Raw genomic sequence first — 14,193 nt, 5'->3', positions numbered from 1 at the left:
AAACAGCATGACCTTCAAAAAGCAAGGCCTTTACAATGTACTATCCACTACTTTGGGATATAATGAGACAGGCTTTCTGTCCTCGGCTAAACTATCAGAAGAGGTAAAGAAAAGGAAATGTTACATTTGTATAATGCTTTTCAGGACGTCCCAAATCACTTTACGCCAGTGAAGTACTTTTGTGAGTAGTCACTGTTGTAACGCAGGGAATGCAGCAGCCGCTTTGTGCACAGCAAACTCCCACAAACAGCAATGTGATAGTGACCAGATAATCTGCTTTAGTGAAGTTGCTTGAGGGATAAGTATTGGCCAGGTCTTCGGGGTTAACACCCTGCCCTCCTTCGTGCCACAGAGTCTTTTACATCCACCTGAGTGGTTTGATGAGGCCTCAGTTTAATGTCTCATCCCAAAGCCAGCGCCTCCACCAGTGCAACACTCCCTCAGTAAATTCATTGACTATTCATTTGGGAAGTAGAAAATTAAGATTGTCACTAAAATACAAATGTGTGCAGAATCCTTAAATAATTTGTGGAATTTTGTATATTTACGTTTTCTATGCATTCCATTCAAATTTAAAAGCACTGTACTTCAAATATAAAAGTAAAACAAATAAAATAAGTAATATATGAAAAAGCAGCACAAATCTACAAATGCGTGTAAGAGTGCAATATATCCCAATTTTAGTATATGCTTCCTTTTTGCAGTGATACTAGAATGGTCGTATAAATCCACTGGGGGAGGTAGCCTCACAGTGTACAATTCTAGCCTGGTGATAAATTAAGTTCAAATGTTTAAGGTCCCCTGGGGCTTCTGAACACTTTTTAAATATATATCTGGGATCATACATTTAGACATTGTTGATTTTATTTACATTTTTACCACTGGATGAGGGGCTGCAGAGGTGTACAACCATGCATGGGCAGATGCTTCTCCTGGCCAGGTGAATACCACTTTGAGCCAGGCAGAGGAAATAAAGTACTTCCTGGAATCCAAACTGCTGCCACCAATCCGCTATCAGAAGTTGCAATATAAATGCAGCATAAATATTTGCAAGGTTGTTGCTGGCTTAAAAATTTGCTCTAATGATTACCACTTCTACGCACTTTTTATTAATAAGAAGATACAGTACAATATGATTCATACAAAAAAAATTACTATAGAAAAAAATGCCCTGATTATCAAAAACTGTACACTATTTATTCTCTGCAGATATACATTGACATTAGCTTAGCACTACAGTGAGGTAGGATCATATGTTAAATATAAGCTGCAACGGTTCATTATCATTTATTGAATATTAATTATTCACACCTACCTATAATCACAGGACAAAACAAATAATGTGTAAACCTACAATTGAGCTATAATTAATTTGGAATGTTAATTACAGCCCGAAGACTGTGCTATTCTTCCTCAAGTTGGCAAGGCTTAGCAGAGAGTAGCTAATGGGCTTGTGTTTTGAAAAACTATCAGTTTTCTGTTTATGGTTGAGTTGATACATGGGTGGGAATCAAATGGAGCCCGTTAGTCTTTCAACATTGTCAAGCTAATTCAGCAAAACATCATGAAGCAGCTTATGAACGTGAAAATAAATTGTAGACGACACCCATCAACAGCTTCCCAAGTATTTGATATTTGGCTGATAGCATGGTTTTGGCGGAACTCAGTTCAGAATAGATAACTGAAGAAATTTCAGTGCATGTATGTAATGTATGATGCTATTAATCCTCCACTACAATGGCATCACCAACAGTTGTGCTGTTTCAAGCTTTTTAACTCAATAATTAACAGAATTGTATTCTGTGATAATAAACACATCTGTACCATGGCACAGCATGATCCCACAACTAGTAATAAGATCGATGAACAATTAATCAGGTTTTGTTAGTTTTGGTTGAGAAGAAAATGGTGAATGGGATTCCACGAGGCTCTCATCTCTTCCCTGAATAGTGACACAGGATCTTTAATGCCTATCCAAACCAGCAGAACAATGGGTTCTGATTTGATGGGGCTTTGGTTTAATGTCTCAGAGTTTAAGGACCTCCAAAGGTGCAGCACTGATTTACGACTGTATTGGAATGTCAGTCTGGATTATCTGCTCAATCTGAATCAAGGTTCAAAGCCACACCACTTTAGATGCACTAAATTGATTACTGACAGTGAAAATAATGTTTGATTCATTTAATCAGGTATAATAATCTGTTGTGACATTAAAGTGCAAAATAATACAGATCAGCTGATTTTTTTTTTGCTCATGTTCATATCTAATTTGTTTTAGAATAGATTATGAGGAAATTAGCTTTTCAGTGCATCTGACACAGAAAGAAAAGTCTAGATCGCATCCCAAAAACTTGATTTTTGTTAAACTGGGTGGGCGGAGTGATCTATCCTCATTCATAATGCTTTATGCCTTTATTAGGGCCTTGTCAAGGGTTTAAATCCTCTCCTCGTAAATGTGCACAGCAAAACTGAGAGACATTAAGTGCAGATAAAGCAAAAATGCAAATGCAAAATGTTGGGGATGGTGACAAGTTGGACCAGTAACGCAGAAGCCCAGATGAATGCTCTGGAGACATGAGTTCAAATCCCACCATGGCAGCTGCAGGAGGAATTTAAATTCAATTAACGAGTCAAAATGTTAGTCTCGTTAATAACGATCATGAAACTACCAGATTGTAATTAAAACCCATCTAGTTCACCAATGTTCTTCAGGGTAAGAAATCTGCTGTCCTTACCTAATCTGACCTATGTATGACTCCAGACCCACACCAATGTGATTGACTCTTAAATGCCCTCTGATATAGCCGAGCAAGTCACTCAGCCACATGTGGCTCACCGCCACCTGTTAAAGGTGGACAATAAATGCTGGCCTTGCCAGCGATGCTCACATCCCAAGGATAAATAAAATAGTCAAATTTCTCATCATGATAAAGCACTACATTCGTGGACCTGAACCAAAGTCAAGTAATGTTACATTCAGATGAGATCAAGATTTTGACAAGATATTTCCAATGCAAGTTATTTGATATGATGCTTACCATGATAGTCATCAATCAGTGCTTATAACTTGGGTCTTATAAAACAAATAGTGAGATTATCAACTAAATATCAAATGTACCACCCCAGATTATTAAAAATAAGTATATTATTCTGTTTTTCATTGTGGTATTTGGTCAGTCATTGGTTAATATACAGGATTAAATCCAGGGTCACAATTACAGAAAAGTTTGCAGTGAAAAGTTACAATTTAACAAATCATAATTTCCATCAATCTGTAAAACCTTTGGTAAACAAACAAATAAATAAATGTCAACAACAAATCATTAGGATAAGTGACTTCTATAAACCAAATATATCACTAGCTATAAAAAGTAATGTATTCTGAAAGATAGTGGTTAAATGGCACATGACAAAACTTGGGACTTCAATCATGAGCATTGTGGGCAACTGTAAACAAATTCAGCTACCAAAAAGAGTAACTCTACCAGAAAAATAAACTGCTTCTTAATAAATAGAGCAGAATTCATAATAATATCACTTTGTTAATTTACAGAGCATTCATCAACAGGCAAGCAAACCTTTACAATCTATCAACAGAATACAATAGAAGTACTCAAAACAATGCTGCAACTCAGCCTCATTTGTTTCAATTTTAATGTCAAATTGCTTGACTTCTTGCAGTAGTAGAAAAATACACTCAAACGATTGTTAGTCACGAACAATAGAGTTTAAGCAGGGCATTCAGAACCAAACATATTGGCCTGGATTTCACAGTTGGAGGTGAAGTAACGGCACTCGCTACAAGCCTAAAGGAAAATGGCCTATCAAGATCTAATGAGCTATGTAGCCTAGGTTTCACCTTGTCTGCCATTAATTCCCCTCTAGTGCAAAGTCAAGGAGATGCTTGGCATCTAGCAACAGTGACATCATCAAGTAGACTAAGCAGGCAGTCACTCTGAAGAATTCTCACAGACACAAACCAGGAAGTAACAAGCCGGTTTTGTCAACTACTTTTTGTACTTTTACACAGAGCGAAAAAGAGATTTGGACATACACATAGTATTAAGGTAGAGGCTGAAATACCATAAAAATTATTATTTTAAAAAGGTTTGTTTATTATTTAAAAATCTGTGCATTTTTATAATGGAATGGAGAAATTTGACATTCCGCAAATATAAAATTAGTTTTTCAGGATGAGAGCAGTTGTTCAACAATAATTGTGACTTAGTACATAGTTAAAAACTCAGTTACATCTCATTCAACAAGTCATAACTTTTTAAGCATTTATACAGCAAGAATAATAACATAAAAAGAGGAAGTTCACATCAATTCAGTGATTTCTAATGATTTTCATCTGTGAGGACTTCCACAGCGCATACTGTGGAGAAATGAGAATTCACTGATAGCAATTTCAATTTTCTGCATTTCACCGTGTATGTGAACACTCCACAGGTTGCCATTGACAGTTTTGCCATTGACAGTTTTGCCATCATTGCAACCACAAAATCCAGCCCAACATTCAATTGATAATATCTTCATGAAACAGTTACAATTTTTAAAACTGAAACCTAGTAATAAATCAAATACATATTTTTATTTAGCATCTCTCTTCTACATTAAAAGTTTACGTTTTCGAAGAAAAATATAATAATACCAGTTTATTTTCATTAGATTTCAATATCCTCAAAAGGCTTCAATCCACATGCCTAGTGTTATAATGGAGACTGACTTTAGTAAGCTGAGATCACATTCATCAGGCTTAAATTAAAAGAAAATTAACTAACACTTAGAAAACTTGTTACCTTGTTATTTTTTGTCCTATTTTCATGGCATTCTCAAATCAGCATACACAACCTGCGATGTCCTCTTCAATCAAATCAGGTTATTTATTCTAGCCCTTGGACATAGCCACATCCTTACAAAATATTACACAGAATTTACAGAACAGATATGTGCCATTAACCTGGTGATTATGCTCCACAAAAGCCTCCTCCCACTCTATTTACATAATCTCACCCTATCAACATGTCCTTCTATTTCCTTTCTCCCTCAAGTATTAACTTTCCCTTAAATGCATCAGGAAGCATTTTCTCTGTAGTGTAAAAGTGATTCATCACCCAATTCCCTTCTATATTTAGATAATTACACCGAGATTAGGTAAACTTACTTTCTGAAAGATAGAAGCCAGACTGTGAATGTCAGTCAACAATGGACTTCAAACTCAGGTATCAAGTAGGGGGCACTTGAAAACCTTACAATATTTTACAAGCTTTTAACTAAACCCCTTTTTGGATAGTTATTGTCTGGATTTCCAATTTGCATCATTAATGTGTCAGGTTCCTCACCAGAAGGATAAAGTGCGAAATGTTCCCAGGCACAATTTTACATTTTATATCTTGCTTCTTTATAAAACCCAAGATAGATATGAATTGGGCACAGCGGTTAGCCAATCCTGAAACACCCACTCAGAAAAAAACTTCAGTCTCTCCCTAACGCTCTGCTGCCATGTCACTATTACAACACTCAGACATTTCTTAAATGCTTCCAGGCTTTGCTTTCCCCACTGTCCAAACCAGAAGTCTACTCTATATGTTATTCAGTCTGTGTGTAAAGAAAAACTTCCCGAAATCAGTCCAAACTTCTTCCTAAATTTCAACACGACTTCACTGACAAGTGCTTTGCGATGTCCTGAGGTCATGAAAGTATCTATAAAAATACAAGTTCATTTTTTCTATCCAATTTTTTTCTTCATTTGAATATACCTCTTTTTACCCCTTTACCAAAGTCTAATTTGAAGCTAATATTGCACATTTCCCTTTTCTACATCACTTATGAGCTTAGATGCCTGAATGCGGTCCCATTTCAATCACCCCATCTCAAAAACTTCTCCAGACCTTCCTCACAACTCAGTCCTATTTTGTCTTGAGATTCTTCTCTATGTCATCTCCAGACATTTTTCTTCTGATGACCAGAAATGGGCACATTATTCAATAGTACCATTTAAGCATGATTTCCTACAACTTGAAAAGGGGAGATTTTGCCTTCCACCAAAAAACTGGCAGTCGCAGATCGGTCACCCGTTTACACTAGCTTAATTTTTCTTACCATTCTTATGCTGTCTGCTGCTTTATTAATAAGATCAATTTCACAAAACACAACAAAGGAATCCTCAGATTTTAGATAAGTTAGCAATAAAATGCAAGCTTTTCAACTTATCAATAAAAGACACATGTAGGGCTGAATTTTCACCAGGGCTCGGAAAAAAGCAACCTGCGCACTTTCACAGCTTGCCAAGTGTCCACCCAACCCACGTGTAGTTCACCAGTAATTTTACTAGCTGTGATGGAGTGCATGTGGTGGGTGGGTACGGAGGCAGACAGGTTAGAAGACCCACTTTGGTTCTCCAACATAGCAGCCCAGCTACTGGCATTGTTTAAAGGCCCCCTAAACCTCCCCTCACCTGCCCACCCATCCCCATGCCACCTCACATTCCAGATGCCAACCCATGCCCCCTCAGATTCCCCCATGCCACACATATTCCCCATGCCACCTCTATGTATCCTCCATAGCCACTCACCCAGTATGGACTATGTACAGTTCTCAGGAGCCATGCAATAGCAATGAGAATTATTTTAAAATCATTGGAAAACCATTAAACCTCTAACAATCTAAGAAATCCCTGAATTCAAATTCATTATCATTGAAACTGGACCAAAAAATTGTAATCCTTTAAGTGCCTATAACATTTGTAAACAAACAAGAAAACACATCAAAGATATATTGTTATTACAGGCTCATAAATGTTTCAATAGTTCTTGGATCAATAAGGCCACTTGCTGAGCTGAAGTTTTTGAATCCCAGACAAGCATTCATAATTGAACAGCTGTCATAACAAAAGCTTCCAGCTCCACTGCCAGAACAGATATCCATTTCAGATCAGAGTGCCTGTCAATTAATGGAGGCAAAAAAGGGCAGACATTTCTTCTATCTTCAGAAGCAGTTTTGTTTTTGAAAAAACAGCCAGATCTGCCAGTCCAATTAAATTTGAGCACAAAAACATGACAGCAGAGGGGTTTTTTTTAAAAACATTTTTTAATACATTATGGTACTTCCTCCATTGGGAAAGTACTGTAATGCATGTGAAAATCTATACAATGCTGATCAATGTAAGGGTCAACTTACCTTTGCAGGACAGATCACTATGATGATTCACTGCATTAAAAACGCATCTACATTACAATGCAGCAGCTGATAGTGACATTTGAAGGTGCCACAATATTTTATACTAACTTTTCAGAATGCTCTCGACTCCTCAGCAGGTTTTCCCTTTTCTTCACAAACTCTCAAACCTGGCATACTTTTAATGGGCTTCCACAACCCCACACCACCAGACGAAATAGTATGTGCGAGGAAACCTAATTTTCCTCCCCAATGGGGAACCCAAGCTCAGCGGGAGTGCGTGTGCATTTTGCACACTAGGCATTTCCAACTGGCAAAAAGGCCAAGGGAAAATGGAACGGGACAGAATGCGGAGGAAAATCGGATATCCTCCAAAAATCAGTGTGGCCATTCACACACAATAATGCTCCTCCGCACCCAGATGAAAATTCGGCCCTTTGTGTCAGATAATAATGAATAAGCATCAGAAAATATTGTAGTCGTGCTCCAATAGTATTTAAATTAGATAAAATATAAGTGGTGCATTTAGTTATTTAAATTCCACGTTAATCTACAGTACAAAATACTTTCTGTAGGCCATAACAGAAAGATATTCATTATGAATAACACCATCATACAAGAATACAAGAACATTTTCAGCCAGAAACTGAGAACAGAAAACTAGACACCTTGTATTTAAAGGCACATTCCTTTACAAATGGATTGCTGTGCAATAAAATAAATTATTATAGTAATGTGATCCAATTTTCCAGGATATTTCAGCAGTTAACAATTTTCTCTAATAATTGCAACTATATTTGTTACAAAACAATCTGAATTATATTCTTCCCAAATAATGTCATCATATCCTCTGTTTTCAGTACAATAGAGTGAGAATAGTGATTACTTTTAATTATCACATTGATACACCACTCTGTTTCAATTGTCGTATGACTAATACCTAGTATGAGAGTGGAAAAGACTTTCAAATTTTTACATGTAATCATTCAAGAATTGGGGTGTGCTGAGCTAAATATTTTATTTGAAAATTTATATTTCTTTAGATTCTTCACACAGCCATGTGGATATCTATTATGAATTTAAAAATTTCATGTCTTTATTGCACCTGAGAGGAATGTTCCTTTAAGACTTTAATAGTATTGTAAACCTATTTATTTCTTTACCTTATCTACATTTATAATTTTCTTTAGTCAGATTATAGAACATTGTTACTTTAGCATTTAAATTACATTTTTCCCCAAACTAATAGAAGTTCTTTGCATTGATAGTGGTGGCGTTGCAGCTGATACAGATTTGTGTATTAGAAATATTAAGAGTCATCCATTTCACCTAAAGCAACCTCTGGTCTATTAGTTGCAAATGGTGCAAGTTAAGAATAGAATCAGCTATGATCCGAGCTGTAGACCTTTGGTAGCCTCCAGATGTCACCATCAGGATGGGTATCTTACGCTTGCGGGCTGCCTCAAAGACTCTTTGATCTCTTTTAATGATTCCCTAATTAAGAAAAATGAATTAGGAGATCGATGTCATAAGAACAGACAGTAGTTTGTTTTTCTATCATTACTAAATATAAGATGTCAACAAAACGTTTTCATCACTCCCCCCCCAAAAAGAGAGCAATAAGATGAAAATATGAAATAGTTACACGTTATCCCACAACTTAATTTTAATATGGTAAATGTCTCCCCATTGTAACTACTGAGTTTCTAGCAAAAACATCAAAAGATGGTTACAAACAAAAATCTATATTCATGTTTTCAGCAGCAATTGCCTTTTTATGTAATAAATATAACTATACCTCTTCAGCACAGCGCAATTATGAATCACATTATTTTAGAAAGTTAAAGTGACATTAAACGTAATGTTAAAATTGCCAGAATTAAATTCTATGATAAAGTCTTTAGTAAATACAAGGGACAATTGAGTACTGAAGCAATAAGTATTTTTCTAGTTAATCTGAACATATTTTGTATGCTTATTTATTTACAAATCATACATAAAAATATTTGAGACTAAAAAGTTTCAAAATATGTGCATCTAAATTTATAGTAAATACTGTTTTATATAAATGAACTGTTCCTTTTAAAATGGTAACTGTTATTTTCCTCTTGCGTATCATTTACATACCAGTTATCAGAGTGCAAAAAGTTGTACTGCTACAGTAGTTTACCTGAATAAATCTAACTAGAAACGTTTGACTTGTTTTAATTTATTTTAGCCGGGCAAGAGAAAAAAGCCAAATCTTGCAGAAATGACAGTGAAGTAAACATTGCACAATAGTGAAGTCGGAATTAAATACACCATTTGATCAAACTAATGACATTTCTGGAATAGACATAAATAGAACTGAACCTTTTGGACAAGCAGGTATAACAAAACATTCCTTCAAATCTTCCACAAGGTAAAATACATTCATTCACCATTGTTTAATTAAGTTTACATACATTTGAACATGTTGCATATTTAAAATTTAAGGCATAACTTGTTGTTGAAGTGCTTTCACTAATACAAAGCACAAACATCTGGATTACCCTGAATTTGTATTACGAACCTGAGTTGAAATAGCCAAACCTCCCAGTTGATCACCATCTAAGATGTCAGTGCCTGCGTTGTACACGATGATGTCTGGAGTGACTTCCTGCAATGCTTTTGACATATGTGTTTCCACTTTCTGCAGATACTCTGAATCCTCTGTGTCCCAGTCCAGCTCAATTTTCCACTTGATGGCTCCTGGTAACAATTCATGAATAAACTATTTAAGGCAATCAATTATTCCACAGTTAACTCTACAGGAAATAAATTTTATGCACCGTGAGGCAAACACTATGAATCAAAATCCAGCCTACAGTTATTTACTTAAATAGTGTGTAAACAATTATCTTATCCATACAGACAGAAAATGCAAAGATATTTCAATGACAAATTACTGTTGCTAAGAAATATTAGAACACGGAAGATCATACCTTGATTTCAAAAATTGTTCATGAGAAATGTAATGTTATGTAACAAAAATAATTGTTACACCAAAGTTTATCTTAAGCTAATTATTATTCAGTTATTTTCCTAAATAGTGAAATGATGAGCTTCACCACTCCAATACAAAGAACATAGATACAAAATTGAGTCCATTGGTCTTAGTTCCCTCCAATAAAACTGCCACCACTGCCACAGTGCCAAAACAGCTCTTAGCCCCACTTATTTCTCATCTACATGTTGCCCCTCGGCAATAGCATCCAAAAACATCAAGTTAGCTTCTACCTGTATGCTGACAACACCCAACTCTACTTCACCACCATCTCTCTAGATCTCTCCACTCCTTCTAACTTGCCAGATTGCTTATTCGACATGCAATACCGGATGAGCAGCAATTTCCTCCAATTAAATATTGAGAAGACTGAAGGCTGTCTTTGGACCCCGCCATGAATTCCACTCCCTTGCCATTGATTCCATCCCTTGCCCTTTGCAACCGTCTGAGGCTGAGCCAGGCTATTCACAACGTTGGTGTCATAACTGACCCAGTGATGAGCTTTCAACCAACTACATAGCCACACTGTCACCAAGACCTACTATTTCTACGACTGAGAATCGCCACTCTCTGCCGCTGCCTCAGCTTTTCTGCTGCTGAATGTTGAAACACATCTACACCTTTCTTCCTTGAGGATTAGCTATTCAACTGTACTCCTGGCCGGCCTCCCACATTCTACTTTCTGTAAACTTGAGGTCATCCAATACTCTGATGCCCATGTCCTAACTCATGCCCATCACCCTGGTGCTTGCTGATCTACACTGGCTCCTGCTTAAACAATGCCTTGATTTTAAAATTCTCATCCTTGTTTTCAAATCCCTCTATGGCCTGGTCCCACCCTATCTTTGCAATCTCTTGGAACCCTATAACCCTCTGGGATATCTGCCCTCCTCTAATTTCAGTTTCAGAGCATGGCTGATTTTAATCACTCCATCTTCAGTGGCTGTGCCTTCAGTTGTCAAGGCCCTAAACCTATCCATCTCTTTCTACCTCAATTTCCTCCTTTAAGACATTTGTTAAAACCTACTTCCATGACCAAGCTTTTAAGCATCTGATCTTATATCACCTAGTGTGGCTCAGTGTCATATTTTAGTTTATAATGCCTTTGCGAAGCACCTTGGGATGTTTTATCACATGAAAAGCGCTATATGGATACATGTTGTCATTGTTAAAGTTGTTGCTAGCTAAGAGCTATTCCTCACAGGCTGAGAGATAAAGTCTCAGGGTTCCTAAACAACAATCATTAGAAACCATTGTATTATCCAGTGGCAACTCCGTCAGTCTGGAATGGAAGCAATGATGCCACAGTGGTGCCCTCAGATGAGTAGAAAGCAGGGCTCAAAATTATTTTTGCATGGTAAAGTTGAAGGAAATCCAAGGCCTGATCACTGGGGTAGATTGAGTAACGCTGGATAGTGCACAAAATTGCTTCAGTGATTGATTCATTAAATTAAACAATTTATAAGAAACCCAAAATGACTCCTACTGTTCCTCTGCCTTACCTTTTTATATTTCATTGCGGGTAGCTGCTGCTGTTTATATACTGCAGTTTATTATTTTGTTTGCATAATGATTTTCAGAGAGCTAATACAGTATCGATAGATGTACAAAATGGGGGCTGTATTATACGCTTCCCTGCCAGCAGGTTTGAAGGCTGGAGGGGGGTGGGTGATAGCGGCACCTAAAATCCAGTGGATGCTGTGCCTGCCACGTGTCTGTCCATCCCCGCCCCCCAACGCAATTAAACAGGCCAGCCTTAGGCAGATCCCCACCCTTGGGCCTACTGAGGCCCTTCAGTGGTCAACTAATGGCCAATTAAGGGCCCCATCCCGCCACCTGCGGCAGAGGGAGGCCCACCGCAGTCAGGAAGCCAGGCAGGTGCTGGGCAAGGAGGAGGGGTGGGGGGGGGGGGCTTCTTTCCAGGCTGCCTGGGCCCATCGGAGGCACTCCCTTGCCAAGGACATACACACAGCCCCACCCCCCAAACTTTAACCCTCACTTTGACCTCTCAAACCCAGCCTGCCAACCCCCTCGCCCCTTCGTCTGCCAGCCTGGCTGCAGCGAGACCCTGGACTTGCCTGTTAGTCTGGTATCCTTGGCAAGGTGGGACTTCCAGTAGTCCCAGCAGTGGCCACCACTCCCGGTGGCGCTGCTGGGACTACAGAGCTGCAAGCCATACAATTGGCCGACATCTCTCTAAGGCAGGATTTCCTCCTGACTGAGGGGTGGAAGTCCCGTCTCTAACCACTTAATGTTGCTTCCAGCATTACATGTCTGCAGGACAGGCATCGGGAGAGTGGGCAGGCTCTCCACCTCCCCGCCCCACCGACTTTTTAGCCAGGGCCGGGGCCGGGGTGGGGTTTACTGCGCCCTCTTAAATCCGGCCAATGGAATCTGTCAAAAAGCTGCTGCTACTTGGGCTGATATCCAGACAGGGGCAAAATGATTGTGTCCTAACCCATGGTAACTCTTAGGTGCAGGTTATAATTACTGCTAAATAATCACTGTCAGGTTTAGCTCAGTGGTCACATGCTCAGCTGAGTCAAAAGGTTGTGGTTTCCAGCTCTACTCCAAAAACTTGACCACATTAGCTATCACTGAGGCACAATGTCCGAGATACCAGGCAGAATCTTCCATCCTTGCGAGTATCTCACATGCTGCCTGAAAAAGTGGTGAGCCACCCATGCTGACTCTGAGGAGAAAGACCCGGCGTATCATCTGCCCGTCAGGCAATTAAGTGGACAGCAGCAACCCTTCTCCCAGACTGAGGACCTTGGAAGGCAACCTCCCACCTGCCAAGGGCTGCTAGCCAATCAGAGACTGTCTGCTCTGGCACTCGGCAGTGCTACTGAAGCAGCCGTGGCTGCTGCCGAAACAAAACCGGCCCCCCGCAGTCCCAGGATCACAGAGCGACCCCCGGGGAAAAAGTAGGTGCTGTTGAGGGGAGGGGGGAGGTTTCACAGGGTGGGGGACACGGGCATCGGGGTCAGCAGCAAGGGCGGGGGTGGCTGTCAGCCATAACGTCCATGTCCTCAATCATGCACAGATTAGACATATCGAGAGAACACCACCCCCCCCCCACCACCGCCCCACCGCCACCAGCTGAAACACACACTTTTATATGTCATGCAGGCCGAATGTCAGCAGGCCCACCTGGAGCTGTGAGGATTGCAGCAGAGGTAGGAAGAAGCCCTCAAGTGGTCATTAATTGGCCATTTAAGGGACGCAATTGCAGGCAGGGTGGGAACATCGGCCATGTGCCGTCCCTCCCAGAACTTACTTCCAATGAAGGTGGGAAGGTGCAGAGCATCAATCTCAGCGCCAACCTGTCAAATTTTCAGGTCTGCCCGCCTCCTTACGTGCCTAATGCAGGGGAATAAAATTCCAGCCACCGTCTCTCAGTTAAGACATCAAACTGCAGCCCCCGGGCTGACTGTTCTAGTGGCATAAAAGTTCCTACGGCTACTATTTGAAGAGGAGCAGTGGAGTTCCCCTGATGTCCTGCACACCATTTAATCCTTAGTCAATATCATTAAAACCAGGTTACCCAGTCATTCATCTCATTGGTCATTCAGGAGAGAAGCTGATAAGTGCTTCTTCACACAAAGGGTGGTAGGATTGTGGAACTCTCTCCCACAAAAAGCAGTAGACGTTAATTTAATTAAGAATTCTAAATCTGAGATTGATGGATTTTTGCTAATCGAGTGTATTAAGAGAGATGGAGCCAAGATGGGTGGTTGAAGTTAGAATACAGATCAGTTAGGATCTGACTGAATGCCAGAGCAGGCTGGAGAGGCTGAATGGCCTACTCCTGTTCCTATGTTCCAACTGCCATTTGTGGACTTCATTGTGTGCAAATTGGCTGCCATATGTTACAACAGCAATTACACTTTAAAAAGTACTTCTGTTGAAGAGTCATACGGACTCGAAACGTTAACTGTGCTCCTCTCCGCAGATGCTGCCAGACCTGCTGAGTTTTTCCAGGTATT

At 39.4% G+C, this 14,193-nt stretch overlaps 1 protein-coding gene across 2 annotated transcripts in view; it reads right to left on the bottom strand.

Annotated features, from left to right (window-relative positions):
• Nucleotides 1-4,091: 4,091 nt before the first annotated feature.
• The window catches only part of hdac11 (histone deacetylase 11), a 120,723-nt gene continuing 110,621 nt past the window's right edge, over nucleotides 4,092-14,193 (bottom strand). For both annotated transcript variants that reach the window (XM_078543462.1, XM_078543463.1), the window contains exons 10-11: nucleotides 9,731-9,909; nucleotides 4,092-8,673 (exon numbers count right to left, since the gene is read on the bottom strand). In XM_078543462.1, coding sequence (XP_078399588.1) covers nucleotides 8,509-8,673; nucleotides 9,731-9,909 — 344 coding nt within the window. In that variant the 3' untranslated portion in view covers nucleotides 4,092-8,508. The remainder of the gene's footprint in view (nucleotides 8,674-9,730; nucleotides 9,910-14,193) is intronic.

The sequence above is a fragment of the Cetorhinus maximus genome, chromosome 6 (assembly GCF_964194155.1).
Source record: "Cetorhinus maximus chromosome 6, sCetMax3.hap1.1, whole genome shotgun sequence".
In the NCBI taxonomy this organism is placed as follows: domain Eukaryota; kingdom Metazoa; phylum Chordata; class Chondrichthyes; order Lamniformes; family Cetorhinidae; genus Cetorhinus; species Cetorhinus maximus.
Note: the sequence above shows the minus strand (reverse complement) of the source record. Positions and strands in the feature narration are given on the sequence as shown.